This window comes from Triticum dicoccoides, chromosome 3B (genome assembly GCF_002162155.2).
Source record: "Triticum dicoccoides isolate Atlit2015 ecotype Zavitan chromosome 3B, WEW_v2.0, whole genome shotgun sequence".
In the NCBI taxonomy this organism is placed as follows: Eukaryota; Viridiplantae; Streptophyta; class Magnoliopsida; order Poales; family Poaceae; genus Triticum; species Triticum dicoccoides.
In genome coordinates, this window is record NC_041385.1 from 47893929 (window position 1) to 47918806 (window position 24878).

The following is a 24878-nucleotide window of genomic DNA, read 5'->3' on the forward strand; positions in this document are numbered from 1 at the left end:
CAACAAGCTGTCTGCAGTTCGAATCTTAGCATTCGCGGCGCATTCTTTTTCTGCGGATTTTTGCATCGTGGGCAAACAAAAAAACAACAAGAAAACGATAGAAAACAAACAAACAATATAATTTGTGAGATCTCACATCTAGATGTGATATAGTCAGACTTTTTTTTAGTTTGAGTTTGCACGATGTCATTTTCATCGCTCCGTCAGACTTGGCATATTATTGACGTTCTGGGGACTAGCTAGCTAGCTCGTTGATCCTCGGACGAGGTCCACGAACCGTGTGAGATTCCGGCGCGACGACCCGCCGTCTGCGACGGCCCGGCGAGCAACGTCCCTCAGCGCGAGCGCCCTGGCCTTGATCTCGGCGTCGCCGAGCAGCTCCTCCACCTTGCCCCGTATCGCCTCTCTCCCCACGAGCGTCCCCGCCATCTCGCCGGCCACCTGCAGCCCCGTCCGCCACACGTCGCAGATGTATCCCCGGTCGAGGAACTGGTCCGTGAAGTAGGGCCAGCACAGGAACGGCAGGCCGTTGACTAGCCCTTCCAGCGTCGAGTTCCACCCGCAGTGCGACAGGAAGCACGCCGTGGACGGGTGCGCCAGCACCCGCTGCTGGGGGCACCAGCCCACCACGCGGCCGCGCGGCCCGGCGCGGCGGCGGAGGTCCCCGACCCACTCCTCGCTCGCGGAGTCCGGCCTCACCACCCACAGGAAGGGCCGGGAGGTCAGCGCCAGCGCCTCGGCCAGCTCCACCAGCTGCGCCCGGTCGAAGATGGCGAAGCTGCCGAACGCCACGTACACGACGGAGCCGGCGGGCTGCGCGTCGAGCCACGCCGCGCAGGTGGCGTCCTCGGCCCAGAAGCTCGCGACCGGCTTGTCTTGGGAGGCGGAGAGGAGCGGGCCCACGGTGAGGACGTCCGGGAAGAGCGCCATGGCTCCCGGCTCGAGCTCTTGGACGGAGTTGGTGACGACCGCCTCGGCCAGTGGGGTGGCGGCGTTGTTCCGGAGGATGAAATCCAGTATGGCCGGCTGGCCACTGGGGTCGCCGGCGCAGTTCCACGAGAGCTCCGTCGCGCGCATGGGCGGCATCCCCGGAGCCAGCCGAAACGTGCCGCGCCGCTTCGGCAGGCCTTTCTCGTCCACCACCCCGTCCCTTATCAGCTCGGGGATGCGGATCCTCGTGGCGAACATGGCCACCGACAGCGGGTTGAAGGCGGCGGCCCGGAGGCCGAGCCGCTTGGCCACAGGAAACGCCCACGCCATGCTCGCGTCGGCGATGATCCACGTCAACTTGTACGCACCGGACTCGGATTCCGATTCGTGGACCCTCCCGATGAGCTTCTCCAGCTCGCCGGGCATGGCATCCGAGAAGGACTGGGTGAGCAGCGCGAGGTCCTTGCGGTCGTCACCGTCGGCGAGCCCGTCTGGTAGGGACACCATGTCGACCCCTCCGAGGCTGCTGCCATGTTCGGACTTGGAGAGGTGGAGGGAGGCAAGGATGAGGTCGTGGTTGTGCTGCGTGTTGACGAAGGTGACCTTGATGCCGTGCTCCACGAGGCAGTGGGACAGCTCCATGAGAGGGATGACATGGCCTTGCGCGGGCAAGGGCAAGGCCAGCACATGGGGCGTGGGTGCGGCCATGGCGGGCGATCGAGCGCTGGAAAACTGGATGTGGAGAAGAGGGATGATTAATTGGCAACGGTACTTGTACAGTTACTGGGAACCCTGTTTTCATGTTGACATGTTCCAGGAATAATGTGATGCGTGAACTCGGCATCTTTGGATTCTGGACGTTTGTGTGTGTTTTTGACTGACTGTATGGACGTTTGTGTGTGTTTTTGACTGACTGTATGGACGTTTGTGGGTCAGCCACACTATGCCGGCGGCAGGCTGAGTATTTCAGGTTTTAGTTTGTCCAATTCACATTTAAATGTTTTTTAAAGATGTCACATCTAAACTTTCACAAATAATGCAGTAACAAAGAACAAAAAAAATGAGACAAAAAAGACCACAAACATAGTGGACATGAGGTTAGATGTGTCCTAGACAGACCCTTCAAGTTTAACGTAAGTACGAATCGCGGCGAGGTTGTATGTGTATGGATTAGCGCCTAGGGGGAGACAACTTCAGACAGGAGAAAAAGAGCATCATCTCTGATTTTATTTAACTGACTTATTGAAACCACAGTCTTACAACAGGAGAAAAGAAAACCAAACTCGACAAGGGAGACGATGGACGAACTACCAACTATGAGCATCAACATGTCCGATCAAGATTCTTTTGACAAGGAGATAGCAAGAGAAAAAAATATCAACTGACCATATGGAGTGTGGTTTGCCGTCCCAAAGACCAAGGTGGGTTGGGTATTCATGACCTTGGGGTTAAGAATAGGGCCCTCCTCGGCAAGTGGTTGTTTAAATTTCTGACTGAAGAAGGTGTATGGCAAACCCTCCTAAGGAGGAAATATGGGGGCTCCAAGGCTGTATCCCAAGTATACTGGAAGCCTGTGGATTCCTACTTTGGGGCGGGTCTAATGGCTATGAAGAAATATTTCTTCTGCTATGGATCCTTCTTGATTAAGGACGTCTCGAAAATTAGATTCTGGGAGGCAGGTGGATAGGAAATGCCACATTTTGGAAACAATATCCGGCTCTATACAACATTGTGTTCCATAAGGGTGATACTATCGCCACGGTAATGGAATCATTTCCGCCAAATGTGACGTTCAGAAGAGATTTAATTGGGAGAGAATTCCTTATTTAACACCGTGTCTAAATATGCCCTATTTGACATCAACAAATAATTTCTTTCCTATTTAACAACAAGTCTAAATTTTATGCCTTTTATAACACTTATATCTATTTTAAGCCTAAATGATACTCCCTCCGTCCGGTAATACTTGTCGAAAGAATTTAGATACATTCGTTTCTATTCGTTTTTCTGACAAGTATTTTGGGACGGAGGGAGTACCTTTTTTGACGGGGAAACATTTGGAGCTTTATTCAACAATAGAAGCCCCTGCAGAATCTGCGAGGAGGCTAGTAACAATGATGCCAGGGGCAGAGTCAAACCAACATTCTGTTACATCCAGTGTGCTTGCATGTCTAGCACATAGGTGAGCAGGGTAGTTGGTTGTCCTCGAAATATATTGAATACAAAAAGACTTAAAACTAGTGGAGAGCTCCAAAATTTTGGCTAAGATAGGCGCCACGACGGTCCAGTCATCATGACGCGAGTTCCAGAGATTGACGACCTCCAAGCAGTCGGATTCCATCACGACTTTCTCGTAGCCCCTAAGCTTGGCAAATATGACACCGTCCCGGATTGCTAGGGTTTCAGAGATAAGGGGGTCGGTGATCCCCTGATAAGGTTTACACCATGCAGCTCTAAAAGTGGAGTGGGACCGAGCAACTCCTCCCACCCCTCCTCTTCGAGCTTCCAATGCAACACTGCTGTCAGTGTTAATCTTGATCTCCCCCTCCTCGGGTGGCCGCCATCCATGGCCCGGAAGCAACCGAGCTTGCGTTGTTGGAAGATCAAGCAAAGCAAGAGTATCTCTGGTCATTTTCATGGACTGAACTGGGTCAGTAGCACCTTTATCATGAGTTAGATTATTGCGTGACGTCCAGATAGCCCACATGATCATCACCAGCTTGGCTCGATCGGACTCAGAGAACTTGGGATCACAAGTGATATCCTTTGACCATGTAAGAGGGTGTAGATTGGGTCGTTTTACCCCAAGCCAGGCCGGGGCTTGAGTCCAAAACCCTCTCGCATGGGAGCAGTTCAACAAAGCATGCATCATGTCCTCATCTTCATGCTGACATATTTTGCACTTGCTCACTGTTGCAATATGTCGATACTTTAGTGTTGATTCTACTGGCAAGATACCTCGTAGAACCCTCCACCAAAACACTCTCACTTTTGGCAGAACCTTCAATTTCCATAATGTGGTCCATAGCTGTTTTTCTGTCTTTGATGCTTCGACTACCGTCCCTTCCTCTAGAGCCAATTGCTCGTTCTGAGTCATGAGAGCACGATAAGCTGATTTGACAGTATATGAACCTTACTTTTCAAAAGCACATGCCAGAATATCATCACCACCACCAGTCCTTATTGGGATATTCAGAATGGCGTCTGCATCGGGTGGAATGAAGTTGTCTCTGATCACCTGGTCTTTCCAGAGCCAGGTTCCAGAATCGATAAGATCAGACACATGATGTAACTGCACATTACCAATATGAGCAACCGGACTCATCGTTCTGGTATCGGGGATCCATTTAGCCTCCCAGATAGAAACAGTCCTGCCACTTCCAATGCACTTAATCAAGCCCGACTTTAGTGCTTCTCTGCCCGCGATTATCGCCCGCCACACGGCCGATGAGTACTTAGGTGCAGTGGCTTGCATGAAATCGCAGGAATGAAAGTATCTACCTTTTAAGACCCGCGAACACAGAGAGTTGGGATTCGTCATCAAGCGCCACCCGTGCTTGTCAAGTATTGCTAGGTTAAAGAGCTGCAGGTCCTTGAATCCCATCCCTCCTTTAACTTTTGGTGCAACCAGTGAGTCCCAAGATAACCAATGTAAAGACCGGCGATCTAGGCTACTGCTCCACCAATATTTGGCCATGAGCGAGGCCAGCTTCTTACACACTTTTTTCGTTAGCTGGAAGCAAGACATACTGTACGTGGGAATTGACTGAGCTACTGCTTTGATTCTGACTTCCCTTCCAGCGCATGAAATAAGTCTCTCAACTCCACCCTGGAGTTTTGACCGGATCCTCTCCCCGATGTGGTCGAAGGTACCTCCAGTAATTCGACCAACAGCCGTAGGAAGGCCGAGATAGCGTTCACCAAAAGCTTCCACTAAAATCTACAGCATTTGCTTTAGTAAAAGCCTTGTAGGATCATGAGTGTTTGGACTAAAAAATATTGCACTTTTTTCTTTGTTCACTGCTTGACCCAAACACTCGCTATATATACGAAGAATATCATTCAGACGATGAGCACTCTGCACCTTGGCTTGCAGAAAGATTAGACTATCGTCCGCAAATAGCAAGTGGTTGATCCAAGGACATCTATAGCTGACCCGAATGCCTCTGTCAATATGAGTTCCTCCATAGAAGTTCATCAATGAAGTGAGACCCTCGGCGCACAGCAAAAACAAGTAAGGTGAGACGGGGTCACCCTGACGGAACCCCCTGGAGGGAGAGAAGAAAGGTTGAAGCTCTCCATTAACTCGCACATCAAACCGCACTGAAGTAACGCACTTCATGATGAGACGAAAAAATGCCAATCCAAACCCCAACTTGAGCATAATCGCTTCGAGATAGTGCCACTCGACGCGATCATAAGCTTTCATCATATCTAACTTGATAGCACAAGCAGCATTTCCTCCCTTCTTCCTTCTTTTCATGGCATGCACGCTTTCATACGCGACTAAAAGATTGTCTGTAATCAAGCGGCCCGGGACAAAAGCGCTCTGCTCCGCTCCAATAATATCATCCAAAAACTCTCTCAGCCTATTAGTAATAGCTTTGGCAGCGACTTTATACAAGACTGAGCATAGAGAGATCAGGCGATATTGGGAAATCTTTTGTGGAAAACGTACCTTGGGTATTAGGATGATGGAGGTGTCATTCATACTCGCTGTTAGTTCGCCACCATTCAAGAAGTCAAGCACCGCTGGAATTATGTCATCCTTAAGAAGATTCCAGTGTCGCTGAAAAACCCCGCTGTGAAACCATCAACTCCCGGGGCTTTTGACGGAGCCATTTGAGACAGACCTTTTTTAACCTCTTCCGCCGTGTATGGCTTTTGCAACTCATAATTCATCGTGGCCGTAACTCTGCTAGGAACAAACTCGAGCAGATCTTCCATCTGCCGAAAACCTTGAGATGTGTATAAATTTTCGAAGAAACTTTGAACCTCTTCACGGTCCTCCCCGGGGGTGGAGCATATAGAGCCATCCGAGCATTCCAGTTTCTCGATCCGGTTCATGCGCTTGCGCTGAGACATCTGGGGGTGGAAATATCCCGTGTTCCTGTCTCCTTCGCGTAGCCATGGTACTCTGGACCTCTGTCGAGACCAGATCTCTTCTTGGTGCAATGCAGTCCTCAGTTTTTTAACGATTTCTTTCTCCTCCTCAGTTGGACCGCTGCCCACAGAACGACTCCGCAGCTGAGTTAGCTTTGCCCATAACTTACGTATTTTGCGGGCAAGACAACCAAACTCCCTTTTACCCCAAGCTGAAAGCTGAGATTGTAGACAGTTCAGGGCCTCCACTATGCCTCCCAGGCCGTGACGACCCGACCCCTTCTGCCAGGAGTCTAGGATGAGCTGGTCATAATCCGCATGTGTCTGCCACATGTCCTCATATCGAAAGGGTTTAGGCCCTCGATGTACGCTGGAAGTAAGATTTTCCCTAAGATCTGCAAGGACAAAACAGTGATCTGACTCCGCAGCGACAATGTGCCTTACTTTGACGTTTGCAAATAGATATGTAAGTGCTGTGTTGCCAAAGGCTCTGTCCAGCTGGGCTTTGACGTTAGAACATCCCGCCTGCCTATTATCCCAAGTATATTCCATGCCTGACCAGCCCAAGTCAACCATCGCACACTCATCCATTACCTCCCGGAACGCTTTCATCTGCCACTCAGGTCTTGGTGAGAGAGAGAAGTGTTCCGAGCCGAATAAAGTTCCGTTGAAATCCCCGATGCACATCCAAGCTTCATGCTGGATAGCAAACAATGTTCTCATGAGTCTCCAACTGTGGCATCTATCTTCCACGCGTGGAGCTCCATAGAATCCAGTAACACGCCACTTTTTGGACGTGTCATTCTTCCGCTGCACCATAACATCTATATGAGCAGAACTGTAATTTTTGAGCTCAACATCGAGCTCAGCAGACCAGAACAAACCTAGTCCCCCGCTGAGTCCAACGCTACTCACTGCAAAACATCCTGCAAAACCAAGGGAGTTCTGAAGATTCTCCACTCGCTTGGCTGATATTTTGGTCTCCATAAGAAATAAGAGACCGGGTCCTTCCTGCTTCACAATGTTGCGAATCTCCCGAAATGCCTCGGGGTTCCCAAGCCCCCGGTAGTTCCAGCTGAGGCAACTCATGATTCCTGGCGGGGCTGCTCTGCAGCCACCGCCGAACACTCTGAATTTTGGGAGTTAGTGGGAGTCAGTTTCTTCTTTTTGGCCTCTGGCTCCCTCTCTGGCTCCTTTTCATCACCATCCGAACGCATCTCTCCCGCTTTAGAAACCACCACAGCATTTGTGGTGTCAATAATCTGTGGCACCTGCGTTTGATCATTTGGAGGCAAAGTAATATGTCGATAAACTTGCTTTGTTCCATGAGGCCCCCCCTTTCTCTTGTTCCTCTGATCAAGCTTCTTTTTAGGCGAGTTGACCTCTGGACTAGGATCAGCTCTAGCGTTTGTGGCACGCGTATCTTTAGTGCTGCTTTGGCTCGACTGTTGCTCCTTAGACGAGCTATCAATAGACCCACCTTTTTTCTTCTCCTCTAGCGCTCTCAGACTTGATTTAAAAGGTAGCTGAAAGATCGAGGATGTCGCCTAGAGGGGGGGTGAATAGGCGCTTTAAAATAATTACGGTTTAGGCTTGAACAAATGCGGAATAAACCTAGCGGTTAATTTGTCAAGCACAAAACCTACAACAACTAGGCTCACCTATGTGCACCAAAACTTATGCTAAGCAAGATAAGCAACTATGTGATAGCAAGATATATGACAAAGAACAATATGGCTATCACAAAGTAAAGTGCATAAGTAAAGGGGCTCGGGTAAGAGATAACCGAGGCACACGGAGACGATGATGTATCCCGAAGTTCACACCCTTGCGGATGCTAATCTCCGTTTGGAGCGGTGTGGAGGCACAATGCTCCCCAAGAAGCCACCAGGGCCACCGTAATCTCCTCACGCCCTCGCACAATGCAAGATGCCGTGATTCCACTAAGGGACCCTTGAGGGCGGTCACCGAACCCATACAGATGGCCACCCTTGGGGGCGGTCACCGAATCCGTACACTTTGGCAACCCTTGGGGGCGGTCACCGGTGTTGGGGAACGTAGCAGAAATTCAAAAAATTTCCTACGCGTCACCAAGATCTATCTATGGAGAGACCAGAAACGAGTAGAAGGAGAGTGCATCTACATACCCTTGTAGATCGCTAAGCGGAAGCGCTCAAGTGAACAGGGTTGATGGAGTCGTACTCGTCGTGATTCAGATCACCGATGATCAAGTGCCGAACGGACGGCACCTCCGCGTTCAACACACGTACAGCCCGGTGACGTCTCCCACGCCTTGATCCAGCAAGGAGAGAGGGAGAGGTTGAGGAAGACTCCATCCAACAGCAGCACAACGGCGTGGTGGTGATGGAGGAGCGTGGCAATCCAGCAAGGCTTCGCCAAGCACCATGGGAGAGGAGGAGGAGGGAGAGGGGCAGGGCTGTACCAACGAGAGATCAAATCGCGTGTTATGGGCAGCCCCATGCCTCAATATATATAGGGGGGAAGGGGGCTGCGCCCCCTTTAGGGTTTTCCCACCCCCTAGGGGCGGCGGCCTACCCTAGATGGGTTTTGGGGTGCGGCCAAGAGGGGGGGAGGAGTCCATCCTCCCCAAGGCACCTCGGAGGTGCCTTCCCCCTCGAGGACTCTTCCCTCTAGGGTTCCCTAGGCGCATGGGCCTCTTGGGGCTGGTGCCCTTGGCCCATGTAGGCCAAGGCGCACCCCCTACAGCCCATGTGGCCCCCCGGGGCAGGTGGCCCCACCCGGTGGGCCCCCGGGACCCTTCCGGTGGTCCCGGTACAATACCGATGACCCCGAAACTTGTCCCGATGGCCGAAACAGGACTTCCTATATATAAATCTTTACCTCCGGACCATTCGGGAACTCCTCGTGACGTCCGGGATCTCATCCGGGACTCCGAACAACATTCGGTAACCACATACAAGCTTCCTTTATAACCCTAGCGTCATCGAACCTTAAGTGTGTAGACCCTACGGGTTCGGGAGACATGCAGACATGACCGAGACGTTCTCCGGTCAATAACCAACAGCGGGATCTGGATACCCATGTTGGCTCCCACATGTTCCACGATGATCTCATCGGATGAACCACGATGTCAAGGACTCAATCGATCCCGTATACAATTCCCTTTGTCTAGCGGTATTTTACTTGCCCGAGATTCGATCGTCGGTATACCGATACCTTGTTCAATCTCGTTACCGGCAAGTCACTTTACTCGTTCCGTAACACATCATCCCGTGATCAACTCCTTGGTCACATTGCGCATATGACGATGTCCTACCGAGTGGGCCCAGAGATACCTCTCCGTTTACACGGAGTGACAAATCCCAGTCTCGATCCGTATAAAACAATAGATACTTTCGGAGATACCTGTAGTGCACCTTTATAGTCACCCAGTTACGTTGTGACGTTTGATACACCCAAAGCACTCCTACGGTATCCAGGAGTTACACGATCTCATGGTCAAAGGAAGAGATACTTGACATTGGCAAAGCTCTAGCAAACGAACTACACGATCTTTGTGCTATGCTTAGGATTGGGTCTTGTCCATCACATCATTCTCCTAATGATGTGATCCCGTTATCAATGACATCCAATGTCCATAGCCAGGAAACCATGACTATCTGTTGATCACAACGAGCTAGTCAACTAGAGGCTCACTAGGGACATATTGTGGTCTATGTATTCACACGTGTATTACGATTTCCGGATAATACAGTTATAGCATGAATAAAAGACTATTATCATGAACAAAGAAATATAATAATAACTTATTTATTATTGCCTCTAGGGCATATTTCCAACAACCGGTACCCGTCAAATTGCTCGGGGCGATCTCCACAACCTAATTGGAGACCCCAACGCTTGCCCGGAGCTTTACACCACAATGATTGAGCTCAGAACACCACCAACCGTCTAGGGCGCCCAAGCACCCAAGAGGAACAAGCTCAAGGGCACCAAGCACCCAAGAGTAATAAGCTTCTCAACTTGTAACTTCCACGTATCACCGTGGAGAACTCAAACCGATGCACCAAATGCAATGGCAAGGGCACACGGAGTGCCCAAGTCCTTCTCTCTCAAATCCCACCGAAGCAACTAATGCTAGGGAGGAAAATGAGAGGAAGAACAAGAAGGAGAACACCAAGAACTCCAAGAACTAGATCCAAGGGGTTCCCCTCACATAGAGGAGAAAGTGATTGGTGGAAATGTGGATCTAGATCTCCTCTCTCTTTTCCCTCAAAAACTAGCAAGAATCCATGGAGAGATTGAGAGTTAGCAAGATCGAAGAAGGTCAACAATTGGGGAAGAACACGAGCTCAAAGGATAAGGTTGAATGGGGAAGAAGACCCCCTTTTATAGGAGCTCCCGAATCCAACCGTTATGCTCACAGCCCGCACAGAGCGGTACTACCGCTCCAAGGAGCGGTACTACCGCTAGGGCGATAGTACCCCTTCGAAACACAACAGCGAGGAGGCAAAAAGGCCAAAAGAACCGTCGGAGAGGTAGTACCGCTCGTCCTCACGGTACGACCGCTCGACCTCAAGGTACTACCGCAAATGGTAGCGGTACTACTGCTCGCGAGCGGTACTAAAAAAATACTTCTGTGCCTACTTCCGCTGAGCAAAACACGAGATTTTGGTCCGGAGCGGTACTACCGCTTAGGAGCCGCGGTAGTACTGCTCTGGAGCGGTAGTAAAAAATTACATCCGCTCTAGTCGTGGTAGTACCGCTGCAGCCTTTACCAAAACAGGCACAACTTTTGCAAATGGACTCCGAATTCAATGAAACCAAGTTTGTTGGAAAGCTAACGACATGGGCTAACACAATCTTGATAGAAATATCAAGAATAAGAAAATGAGAAAAGTCCCATAAGAAAATGATGAGAACCCTTCACCGGATAAGACCGGTAAAACCTCCAACACCGAAAACATCATAGAAGACGCATGCGAACTCCGTTTTCGATGAACTCAAGCTTGTCATCAAGATGACCATAAGCTCTAATACTCACAAAGATAACCCAACAAGAACCAAGAAACATGATGCAAGGATGCAGTGGTTTGAGCTCTCTACTAACGATACGATCAAGCTACCAACTTGAGAGCCCCTCTTGATAGTACGACAAACGATCATATAACCCGGTCTCCCTACTACCACCACGAGACCGGTAAAATAGAAAACCTATCAAGGGCAAACCTTTGCCTTGCACATGGTCCACTTGAGCTAGATGATGACGATCTTGACTCCCTCAAGATGGACCACCTTTCTTGATTGCGTTGGCTTGATGAAGACTAGATGATTGCTCCCCCATAGTCCACTGTGGGTGAGACACTCTTCAGCACATCTTCACAAGTACATTGACACCATAATGGATGGAAAGAATCAAGCACTTGATCTCTTCGTGATGCTCCACTTGAACTTGCACACGGCAATCTTAATGACGATCACCACTTGATGTCATCCTTTCCATGGGTTGTATGATATCTTCCTCTTGACGCAAGCCCATGGACACGTACCTAACCCCACATACAACTCTCACATAGACCATGGGTTAGTACACAGAGTGCAATGGACAATGCTTACCATACCATGGGATCACTTGATCCACTCTTGACTTAGTCTTGATCAACCTTGAATCTTTCCAACTCTCTTTGTTTGGATGATGTCTCGAAGGTAAACATTAATGATCAAACAATCTTCTTCTTCAAGACATGCTTGCAATAAGCTCAACACTCACATGACCAATCTTTGGATAATTCCTTAATAGCACCTTGGTCAACTCATAAACTCCTTGAAACCAACACATGGACTTCAAGAAAAGCCTATAGACAAATCCTTCAAATACAACTCAAGACAACCATTAATCCATAGAGATTGTCATCAATTACCAAAACCAAACATGGGGGCACCACATGTTCTTTCAATCTCCCCCATTTTGGTAATTGATGACAATCACTTTCAAGAGAGTTTATATAAGGAATTATGCTTCACTATGCAATGCAACAACCAATAGTGCATGCGTATGAGATGCAAATGCTAAGGAACAAAACCAAAGCAAGAGGAGATAACTCTCTAAACTTCTCCACAAAACTCTCTGAAACTTCTCCCCCATTGGCATCGATTGCCAAAATGGGCGAAAAGCTAAGAAGACCAATATAAATTGTGGTCCTCCATAAATTGTGTATTTCTCAACAAGAGAGTGGAATGCAATACACATATCCAACGGTTAATACTTGGAGGAACACAAACTATATTGAGCCCCAAAGATTGCAAAAGAATGATATGCCACAAAGACATAACAAAGAGAGAAACAAGCAATCAAGCAATCAAAAGATACCAATTGAAGCAAGCAATCAAAGGATATCAATTGAACCAACTAGACCAAAGATCCTATGAGCCACATGAATGAAGGATATTATGATATGATACGAGGAGTGTTCTAAAGAAACTAGAGAAGCTCCCCATGATTTGTGCACAAAAAAGAATGTTTTGTAATTGGATACAAAGTGCACAAAATAGGATCATAGCTCCCCCAAAATCAATAGAAACTTACAACAAGTGCAAGTGAGCATATAGGAAACAAAGCCTAGTACTTGCAACAAACACATGGTTGAGCAACAAGTAAAAGAGGCAACTTAAGAATGGGCTCAACCAAAATGATGTGTGTGAGTCATGGCGAAGCACTTGAGAAGACTAAAATTAGGATGAGCATTAAGCATCAACAGAGTCTTGAAAGAATGAGGCACACGGTGCAAGGCCTGTCATTCCCACACACAACTAGCAAATGGGTTCACAAGCTTACTAATAAGCATATAAAGAACTTATGCTTGTGACAAACCGTGGTGAAGATAGAAGATGAAAGCCTCATCAAGACGAGGGATGCCAATTAAGATGGCAAAAGCCTCGTAACGATAAGCATGAGGAAAATAATCTTCACCACACAAGAGTGCGTCAAGATGCAACGATAGAGGACACGCACTCAAGGCAAAATCTTTCACGGAGCCACCAAAGAAATAACATAAGAAAGACAAGGTGGACGTGAAAGAAAGGATATCAACTAGAGATGTAATTTCTCTCAAGTGTATAAGGTTCTATGTAGACGAAATCATGATGATATATATATCTACAAAGAAGAATGTACACCCGAAATAGTTACAACACGAAGGAACAAGATATCCACAAGGAAGTCATAAATATACCAATAAGATATTTGCTTGAAAGCATAGCACTTGGCTAGATATGGTCTTATTGTATATAAATGAAGTCCAAACACACATCCATCAAGGGCATCACAACTAGCAACAGAGATCATCGTTGGGATGCTTTGAGAAAGGAAACAAGTATCACAAGATATGAAATGAATATCATGCCAAGATACAACCTACACAAGGTTGAATGCAAGAGGGGAAAGCATGAATAGATACTTGTTACCGAGATATCATTGGAAGGATGTAGTAGATACCAATTGAAGGTAGATAGTAGTTCATTGATCATCCTAGCTTGACTCCAATATGCACATGGTGACAACACCTTCCTTGTGAGTGAGCCGAGCATCCAATGCATCTCCAAATGTTCCTAGAAGAACAACACAAACTAAACGGTACCCAAACTCATCGGGACCAAATAGTTAGAAACACCAATACATAGGACAAACTCCACATAAATATGTGCATATAGATATGAAAATGAATTTCATGCACATCTCATACAAATTGAGAGTAGGTGGAGTTTCCCCTATATATTGAGTCAAAGAAAGAAAGCATGCCAAATGAAATACATGAAGTAAACATGCATGCTCAAGACTTTCAAAACCCAAAACCAAAAGACAAATAAATGCCAAGTGAAAAGGATACCAAATGGAGAAATCATCACTTGGAAGATATCATTAAAGATACATCAAGGAATGAGATATCCATTGATACACACTAAACTAAAGATGTCAAACTCCCAAAGAGAGGATGGTTCCAAACATACCAAGCTCTCAACAAAGTTTCATGATGGCACAAAGTACCAAAAAGAAATGGCTTGCCTTCCACCAAAACACACTTGATAAGGATCACAAGAAGAGTGAAGAAAATAGAATAGCTCCCCCACGAGTTGTGCATTATATAGGATTTGTATTTGAATACAAAATGCACAAGGTGGGATCACTGCTTTCACTATATCTAGAAAACACTAGACAAGAACAAGAAATAAACAAGATCCACAAGTGGTCTGGAAGACAACGGGAGTTAACACAATCCTTGGCAAGAGAAAAGGCAAGTAAAACAAAAGCCAATGTAAAGATGATCAATAAATTCTACCACACATAAATGACTACCAATTGTCAAAAGACAAGAAGTAGATGGAAAGAATTCCCGGTGGTAGATAGCAAGAATATCCAACATCATCTTCACACCACACACAAGCAAATTGCAACTTGTAGAGCTAACATGCCACCTAGGAACAAGATAATCTACAATATCAACACTAGGTGACAACATCTCAAATGTACATATTTTCTAGGCTAGTAATATACATAGCATATTACTCCCCCATAATGTGATACCAATGAAGAACCTAACAAGAGGCAATAAGAGGATCCAACACGAGATAATCAATGGAATTTTTAGAATTTGAATTTCTCATGAGAGATATATCACCTAGCAACTAGATAATCTTGTAATATCAATACTAGACGGTATTCCTCATGTACACATATTTATAAGATTGTGAGGTGCACAAAGCACATCACTCCCCCAAAATGGGATGTTCCATTAATCTCTCTCACGAGCCAACTAGGATACACACAAGAAGCAAAAAGGCTCAACGCACGACACCCACGTACATGATGTGCAAACCAACACACACATACTTGATTGCTCAAGATAAGCAAGTTGGAAGCACAACATATACAAACACATGCAAGGAACAAAACCAACACATGCATGGGGGAAAGTAACTTCCAATGTAAAAAAATTAAGTACAAGTTACCGCAAGGAGGCACATTGGATATAAGATAGAAACTTGATAATCCAATTGACTTGGCTTGAGACAATAAGAATGATGAAGTCCCCTTAATTCTTCATAATGTAGCCAAGTCTCCAATGCCCTCCAACAACACCTATTGATCAAGTTTGAGCTTGTTGGTCCCCAACCAAGTTGGGTCCTAAGAGGTTAGTCACAATAGGCTTGGCAACCCAAATGGTTCTTTTCTTGACACCACTTTGAGTACCAACAAACTTGGCAAACACATTGCCAACCTTATCCTTCCCAAGAGCATAGATATCATCAATAATAATTGGGTTGGATAAGTTACCACTAGTGCATGAAGAAGCGAGGTGACCTTTCTCACGACATAAGTAGCAACGTCTACTCTTCATTTTCTTCTCACTTGATTTCTCAACAAGAGAGGCATTAACTTGAGTCTTCTTGGGAAGTGGCCTTTCTTCAACTTGAGGTTGAGCATGAGATTGAACTTGTGGCCTCTTCCCTTGTTGCTTGTTACCAATGGCATTCTTCTTCAATGGGCAATATCTAACATGATGCCCTTCAATTTTGCACTTGAAGCAAATAATCTTGGCCGAATTCTTGACTTGTTTTTGGCCCTTCTTCTTGTTGCTCTTGGACTTCTTCTTCTTCTTATTGGAGTTGAATCCAAGTCCACCTTTGTCATTGGGGGATTTTTGCACACTCAAGATATTGTTGAGTGTGGATTTCCCTTCATGACTCTTTTCCAAGTCTTTCTTCAAAGAAGTGACTTGGGCCTTGAGCTCTTTGATTTCCTCTACATGGTTAGTCTCAACACAAGTACTAGAGGAAGTATAAGCTTCATCGTTAGAGAAACAAGGCAAGCAAAGCAATTCATCACAAGATGTACCAACATTGTGAGTAGATGAATTACAAGGACTAGCACATGGCAATATAGTATTTTGACTAGAAGTGGTGCTAGTATCAACATGAGGCTCACTAGATGTTACCTTAGCAATCATGGCCTCATGAGCTATCTTTAGCACATTATGGGATACTAGAAGATCGCCATGAGAGCTTGAGAGCTTTTCATGGATTTCTTCCAATTTCCCATAATTGCTAGATAGCAACTCAAGTTGAGCCCGTAGCTCAACATTCTCCTTCAAAATGGATGCTTCACAAGTAATAGAATTAGTAGCAGAAGCATCATCATTAACAACAAGAGGAGAAGGCAACTTGGCAAGCTCTTTTAAATAAGAAGCTTCAAGTTGAGCATGAGACTCGGTGAGTTTGATGAGCTCACCCTTGATGACCCTTGAGCCATTTTCGAGGTGCTCAAAATCCTCAAGGAGTCTAGCATGAGCAACTTCAGGCTTAGCATTTTTAGTTTCAAAAACATTGGCCACCTCAAGAGCTCTATCAGTAGATTCCTTCACTCTAGACAATTCTAGAGCAAAAGTCTCCTCAAGAGATTCCTTGGTGGTTTGTTCAAGTTCAAGATCTTGAGAGAGGTCCGCAATCTCATTAGCGTAATCACGCCCATGACCTTCCATTTTATCAATGGTGACCTCATGCTCCTCAAGACGAGATTCCAACTCATCAATAAATTTCTTGCTCTCAATAGCAATGGACATAATTTCCATGAAGTTGGAACGAGCAATTTTATTTTTATGAAGAGCTTTAAAAACCATTTCCCCCTTAATTTTTAAGGAGGCAACATTATCATTCTCTTCATCATTATCCTCATCATCATTAGCATCAACATCATCATCAAGAGACATATTGGGGTACAAAGTATGAGATACCTTTGACGCCTTAGCCATAAGGCAAAACGCAATAGATGATGATGTAGGATCCCTTGAGGCACCATTAAACACCACATCTTGTTCCATGGAGTGTTCGGTTTCCTCTACATTGTTAGCACAACAATTCGAGGAAATAGATGCATTTTTATCATGGCAACAAAACATAGCAAGCATATCATCATGATATTTAGTCAAGCAATTTCTACATGATATGCAAGGACTATCAACACAAACATGTGAAACATTTGGAGTGCTCGAAGTGTTAAAGCCCAAAGAAGGAGCATTGCAATAATATAGTGATGAAGGATCATCCACAATAAGCATACTATCATCATTGCAATGACCAACACTACTCACCATATCATTACCTTGTGGCAAACCACATGTAGGTGAAGTAGAAGAAGTTGAGAAGACTATATGACCGGACGTGGAGGGAGAACAACCATCCCCACAAATCTTGGACACACCATATTTATCTTGAAGCTTTGTCCATAACTCATGAGCATCCCATAACGGCATGAGTTGAAATATAACTACATTGCTCAAAGCATCGAAAAGCACATTAGAGGCTTGAGCATTGAGATAAGAGTTTTTCTCATCCTCTAAAGATAATCTTTGGGGATCCTTTGGAGGAGAAAAACCCATATCTACAATTCGCTCTAAATTTGGGTCCATGACCCTAAAGAGATTAAGCATGTGAATTACCCAAACATCAAAATTTGTGCCATCGAAACTAAGAGTGTCAGAGAATCCTAATCCTCTAGTCGTCATCTTTACTCTCTAGGCGGTTAATCCCAACAAAGAGAGACGAGGCTCTAATACCAATTGAAAGATCGAGGATGTCGCCTAGAGGGGGGGTGAATAGGCGCTTTAAAATAATTACGGTTTAGGCTTGAACAAATGCGGAATAAACCTAGCGGTTAATTTGTCAAGCACAAAACCTACAACAACTAGGCTCACCTATGTGCACCAATAACTTATGCTAAGCAAGATAAGCAACTATGTGATAGCAAGATATATGACAAAGAACAATATGGCTATCACAAAGTAAATTGCATAAGTAAAGGGGCTCGGGTAAGAGATAACCGAGGCACGCGGAGACGATGATGTATCCCGAAGTTCACACCCTTGCGGATGCTAATCTCCGTTTGGAGCGGTGTGGAGGCACAATGCTCCCCAAGAAGCCACTAGGGCCACCGTAATCTCCTCACGCCCTTGCACAATGCAAGATGCCGTGATTCCACTAAGGGGCCCTTGAGGGCGGTCACCGAACCCGTACAAATGGCGACCCTTGGGGGCGGTCACCGAACCCGTACACTTTGGCAACCCTTGGGGGCGGTCACCGTGTTGGAAATATGCCCTAGAGGCAATAATAAAAGTATTATTATTATATTTCCTTGTTCATGATAATTGTCTTTTATTCATGCTATAACTGTATTATCCGGAAATCGTAATACACGTGCGAATACATAGACCACAATATGTCCCTAGTGAGCCTCTAGTTGACTAGCTCGTTGTGATCAACAGATAGTCATGGTTTCCTGGCTATGGACATTGGATGTCGTTGATAACGGGATCACATCATTAGGAGAATGATGTGATGGACAAGACCCAATCCTAAGCATAGCACAAAGATCGTGTAGTTCGTTTGCTAGAGCTTTGCCAATGTCAAGTATCTCTTCCTTTGACCATGAGATCGTGTAACTCCTAGATACCGTAGGAGTGCTTTGGGTGTATCAAACGTCACAACATAACTGGGTGACTATAAAGGTGCACTACAGGTATCTCCAAAAGTATCTATTGTTTTATGAGGATCGAGACTGGGATTTGTCACTCCGTGTAAACGGAGAGGTATCTCTGGGCCCACTCGGTAGGACATCATCATATGCGCAATGTGACCAAGGAGTTGATCACGGGATGATGTGTTACGGAACGAGTAAAGTGACTTGCCGGTAACGAGATTGAACAAGGTATCGGTATACCGACGATCGAATCTCGGGCAAGTAAAATACCGATAGACAAAGGGAATTGAATACGGGATCATTTGAGTCCTTGACATCGTGGTTCATTCGATGAGATCATCGTGGAACATGTGGGAGCCAACATGGGTATCCAGATCCCGCTGTTAGTTATTGATCGGAGAACGTCTCGGTCATGTCTGCATGTCTCCCGAACCCGTAGGGTCTACACACTTAAGGTTCGATGACGCTAGGGTTATAAAGGAAGCTTGTATGTGGTTACCGAATGTTGTTCGGAGTCCCGGATGAGATCCCGGACGTCACGAGGAGTTCCGGAATGGTCCGGAGGTAAAGATTTATATATTGGAAGTCCTGTTTCGGCCATCGGGACAAGTTTCGGGGTCATCGGTATTGTACCGGGACCACCAGAAGGGTCCCGGGGGCCCACCGGGTGGGGCCACCTGCCCCGGGGGGCCACATGGGCTGAAGTGGGAAGGGATCCAGCCCAAAGTGGGCTGGGGTGCCACTTCCCTCATGGCCCATGCGCCTAGGGTCAAAGGGGAACCCTAAGGAAGAGTCCTAGGAGGGGAAGGCACCTCCTAGGTGCCTTGGGGGGGAGGGAATCCTCCCTTGGCCGCCGCCCCTTTCCCATCTAGGGCTGGCCGCACCCCTTGGGGGTGGGAAACCCTAAAGGGGGCGCAGCCCTCCCCTTTCCCTATATATATTGAGGCATGGGGCTGCCCATAACACGTGATTTGATCTCTCGTTGGTGCAGCCCTGCCCCTCTCCCTCCTCCTTTTCTCCCATGGTGCTTGGCGAAGCCCTGCGGGATTGCCACGCTCCTCCACCACCACCACGCCATTGTGCTGCTGTTGGATGGAGTCTTCCTCAACCTCTCCCTCTCTCCTTGCTGGATCAAGGCGTGGGAGACGTCACCGGGCTGTACGTGTGTTGAACGCGGAGGTGCCGTTCGTTCGGCACTTGATCATTGGTGATCTGAATCACGACGAGTACGACTCCATCAACCCCGTTCACTTGAACGCTTCCGCTTAGCGATCTACAAGGGTATGTAGATGCACTCCCCTTTCTACTCGTTGCTGGTCTCTCCATAGATAGATCTTGGTGTTACGTAGGAAAATTTTTGAATTTCTGCTACGTTCCCCAACAGTGGTATCAGAGCTAGGTCTATTGCGTAGATTCTTTGCATGAGTAGAACACAAAGTAGTTGTGGGCGTTGTTGTTGTTCAATATGCTTACCGTTACTAGTCCAATCTTGTTTCGGCGGTATTGTGGGATGAAGCGGCCCGGACCGACCTTACACGTACTCTTACGTGAGACAGGTTCCACCGATTGACATGCACTTGGTGCATAAGGTGGCTAGCGGGTGCCAGTCTCTCCCACTTTAGTCGGAACGGATTCGATGAAAAGGGTCCTTATGAAGGGTAAATATCAATTGGCATATCACGTTGTGGTCTTGCGTAGGTAAGAAACGTTCTTGCTACAAACCCATAGCAGCCACGTAAAACATGCAACAACAATTAGAGGACGTCTAACTTGTTTTTGCAGGGTATGCTATGTGATGTGATATGGCCAGAAGAATGTGATGAATGATATGTGATGTATGAGATTGATCATGTTCTTGTAATAGGATTCACGACTTGCATGTCGATGAGTATGACAACCGGCAGGAGCCATAGGAGTTGTCTTTATTTTTTGTATGACCTGCGTGTCATTGAAGAACGCCATGTAACTTACTTTACTTTATTGCTAAACGCGTTAGCCATAGAAGTAGAAGTAGTCGTTGGCGTGACAACTTCATGAAGACACGATGATGGAGATCATGATGATAGAGATCATGGTGTCATGCCGGTGACGATGATGATCATGGAGCCCCGAAGATGAAGATCAAAAGGAGCAAAATGATATTGGCCATATCATGTCACTATTTGATTGCATGTGATGTTTATCATGTTTATGCATCTTGTTTACTTAGGACGACGGTAGTAAATAAGATGATCCCTTACAAAATTTCAAGAAGTGTTCTCCCCTAACTGTGCACCGTTGCTACAGTTCGTCGCTTCTAAGCACCACGTGATGATCGGGTGTGATGGATTCTTACGTTCACATACAACGGGTGTAAGACAGTTTTACACAGTGAAAACACTTAGGGTTAACTTGACGAGCCTAGCATGTGCAGACATGGCCTCGGAACACGGAGACCGAAAGGTCGAGCATGAGTCATATAGTAGATACGATCAACATGAAGATGTTCACCGACGTTAACTAGTCCGTCTCACGTGATGATCGGACACGGCCTAGTTGACTCGGATCATGTGATCACTTAGATGACCAGAGGGATGTCTATCTGAGTGGGAGTTCATAAGATGAACTTAATTATCTTGAACATAGTCAAAAGACCTTTTGCAAATTATGTCGTAGCTCGCGCTTTAGTTCTACTGTTTTGGTTATGTTCCTAGAGAAAATATAGTTGAAAGTTGACAGTAGCGATTATGCGGACACTAGAACGCTTATGTCCTTAATGCACTGCTCAGTGTGCTGAACCCCAAACGTCGTTTGTGGATGTTTCGAACATCGAACATACACGTTTTGATAACTACGTGATAGTTCAGTTAAATGGTTTAAGTAGAGGCACCAAAGACATTTTCGAAACGTCGCGGAACATATGAGATGTTTCGAGGGCTGAAATTGGGATTTCAGGCTCGTGCCCAAGTCAAGAGGTATGAGACCTCCGACAATTTTCTCAGCCTACAAACTAAGGGAGAAAAGCTCAATCGTTGAGCTTGTGCTCAGATTGTCTGAGTGCAACAATCACTTGAATCGAGTGGGAGTTGATTTTCCAGATGAGATAGTGATGTTTCTCCAAAGTCATTGCCACCAAGCTGCTAGAGCTTCGTGATGAACTATAACATATCAGGGATAGATATGATGATCCTTGAAATATTCATGATGTTTGACACCGCGAAAAGTAGAAATCAAGAAGGAGCATCAATTGTTGATGGTTGGTGAAACCACTAGTTTCAAGAAGGGCAAGGGCAAGAAGGGATACTTCATGAAACGGCAAATCAGCTGCTGCACTAGTGAAGAAACCCAAGGTTGAACCCAAACCCGAGACTAAGTGCTTCTGTAATAAGGGGAACAGCTACTGGAGCAGCATTACCCTAGATACTTGGTAGATGAGAAGGCTGGCAAGGTCGATAGAAGTATATTGGATATACATTATGTTAATGTGTACTTTACTAGTACTCCTAGTAGCACCAGGGTATTAAGATACCGGTTCAGTTGCTAAGTGTTAGTAACTCGAAATAAAAAAGCTACGAAATAAAAGGAGACTAGCTAAAGGTGAGCTGACGATATGTGTTGGAAGTGTTTCCAAGGTTGATGTGATCAAGCATCGCACGCTCCCTCTACCACCGAGATTGGTGTTTGCGTTGAGCATAGACATGATTGGATTATGTCTATCGCAATACGGTTATTCATTTAAGGAGAATAATGGTTACTCTATTTATTTGAATAATACCTTCGATGGTCTTGCACCTAAATAAATGGTTTATTGAATCTCGATCATAGTGATACACATTTTCATGCCAAAAGATATAAGATAGTAATGATAGTACCACTTACTTGTGGCACTACCATGTAAGTCATAATGGTATAAAACGCATGAAGAAGCTCCATGTTGATGGATCTTTGGACTCACTCAATTTTGAAAAGTTTGAGACATGCGAACCATGTCTATTGGTATATATGCATGAAGAAGCTCCATGCAAATGGACCGTTCGGACTCACTTGATTTTGAATCACTTGAGATATGCAAATCATACCACATAGGCAAGATGACTGAAAAGCCTCGGTTTCAATAAGATGGAACAAGATAGCAACTTGTTGGAAGTAACACATTTTGATGTGTGCAGTCCAATGAGTGCTGAGGCATGCAGTGAATATCGTTATGTTCTTACTTCACAGATGATTCGAGTAGATGTTGAGAATATTTACTTGATGAAACACAAGTCTGAATTATTGAATGGTTCAAGTAATTTCAGAGTGAAGTAGCAGATCATTGTGACAAGAGGATAAAATGTCTATGATATGATCATAGAGATGAATATCTGAGTTACGAGTTTTTGCACACAATTAAGACATTGTGGAAATTGTTTCGCAATTAATACCGCCTGGAACACCATAATGTGATGGTGTGTCCGAACATCATAGTTGCACCCTATTGGATATGGTGCGTACCATGATGTCTCTTATCGAATTACCACTATCGTTCATGGGTTAGGCATTAGAGACAACCACATTCACTTTAAATAGGGCACCACGTAATTCCGATGAGATGACACCGTATGAATTATGGTTTAGAGAAACCTAAGTTGTCGTTTCTTAAAGGTTTGGGGCTGCGACGCTTATGTGAAAAAGTTTCAGGATTAAGCTCGAACCCAAAGCGGATAAAATGCATCTTCATAGGAAACCCAAAACAGTTGGGTATACCTCCTAATTCAGATCCGAAAGCAATATGGATTGTTTCTTAAATCGGGTCCTTTCTCGAGGAAAGGTTTCTCTCGAAAGAGTTGAGTGGGAGGATGGTGGAGACTTGATGAGGTTATTGAACCGTCTCTTCAACTAGTGTGTGGCAGGGCACAGGAAGTTGTTCCTGTGGCACCTACACCAATTGAAGTGGAAGCTTATGATATTGATCATGAAACTTCGGATCAAGTCACTACCAAACCTCGTGGGATGACAAGGATGCGTACTACTTCAGAGTGGTACGTAATCCTATCTTGGAAGTCATGTTGGTGGACAACAATGAACCTACGAGCTATGGAGAAGCGATGGTGGGCCCGGATTCCGATAAATGGCTCGAGGCCATAAAATCTGAGAATGGATCCATGCACTTTGGTGGACTTGCCCGATGATCGGCAAGCCATTAAGATAAATGGATCTTTTAGAAGAAGACGGACGTGGATGGTAATGTCACCATCCATGAAGCTCGACTTGTGGCGAAAAGTTTTTCACAAGTTCAAGGAGTTGACTACGATGAGATTTTCTCATCCGTAGCGATGCTTAAAGTCCGTCGGAATTCATGTTAGCATTAGCTGTATTTATGAAATCTGGCAGATGGATATCAAAACAAGTTTCCTTACCAGTTTTCGTGAGGAAAGGTTGTATGTAATACAATCAGAAAAGTTTTGTCAATCCTGAGGATGCTAAAAGGTATGCTAGCTCCAGCGATCCTTCTAAGGACTGGAGTAAGCATCTCGGAGTTGGAATGTATGCTTTGATGATGATCAAAGATTTTGGGTTTGTACAAAGTTTATGAGAAACTTGTATTTCCAAAGAAGTGAGTGGGAGCACTATACAATTTCTGATGAGTATATGTTGTTGACATATTGATGATCAGAGATGATGTAGAATTTCTAGAAAGCATATAGGGTTATTTTGAAAGTGTTTTTCAATGGAAAACCTGGATTAAGCTGCTTGAGCATTGAGCATCAAGATCTATAAGGATAGATCAAAACGCTTAATGGTACTTTCAAATGAGCACATACCTTGACATGATCTTGAAGGTGTTCAAGATGGACCAGTCAAAGAAGGAGTTCTTGCCTGAGTTGTAAGGTACGAAGTTAAGACTTAAAGCTCGACCACGGCAGAATAGAGAGAAAGGACGGAGGTCGTCCCCTATGCTTAAGACGTAGGCTCTTCAGTATGCTATGCTGTGTACCGCACCTGAAGTGTGCCTTGCCATGAGTTAGTCAAGGGGTACAAGAGTGATCCAAGAATGGATCACAGGACAGCGGTCAAAGTTATCCTTAGTAACTAGTGGACTAAGGAATTTTCTTGATTATGGAGGTGGTAAAAGAGTTCGTCGTAAAGGTTACGTCGATGCAAGCTTAACACCTATCCAGATAGCTCTAAGTAGAGATACCGGATACATATAATGGAGCAACAATTTAGAATAGCTCCAAGTAGAACAGTTGTTTGGAATAGCTCCAAATAGAGCGTGGTAGCTGCATCTAGGAGATGACATAGAGATTTGTAAAGCACACACGGATCTGAAAGGTTCAGACCTGTTGACTAAAACCTCTCTCACAAGCAACAT

The 24878-nt window shown here is 45.6% G+C and overlaps 1 protein-coding gene across 1 annotated transcript; it reads right to left on the bottom strand.

Moving 5' to 3' along the window:
* Positions 1-243: 243 nt before the first annotated feature.
* On the bottom strand, positions 244-1638 carry LOC119279225 (UDP-glycosyltransferase 83A1-like). Its single transcript, XM_037560547.1, has one exon. The coding sequence runs from the start codon at positions 1636-1638 to the stop codon at positions 244-246; it is 1395 nt and encodes a 464-aa protein (XP_037416444.1).
* Positions 1639-24878: the final 23240 nt, after the last annotated feature.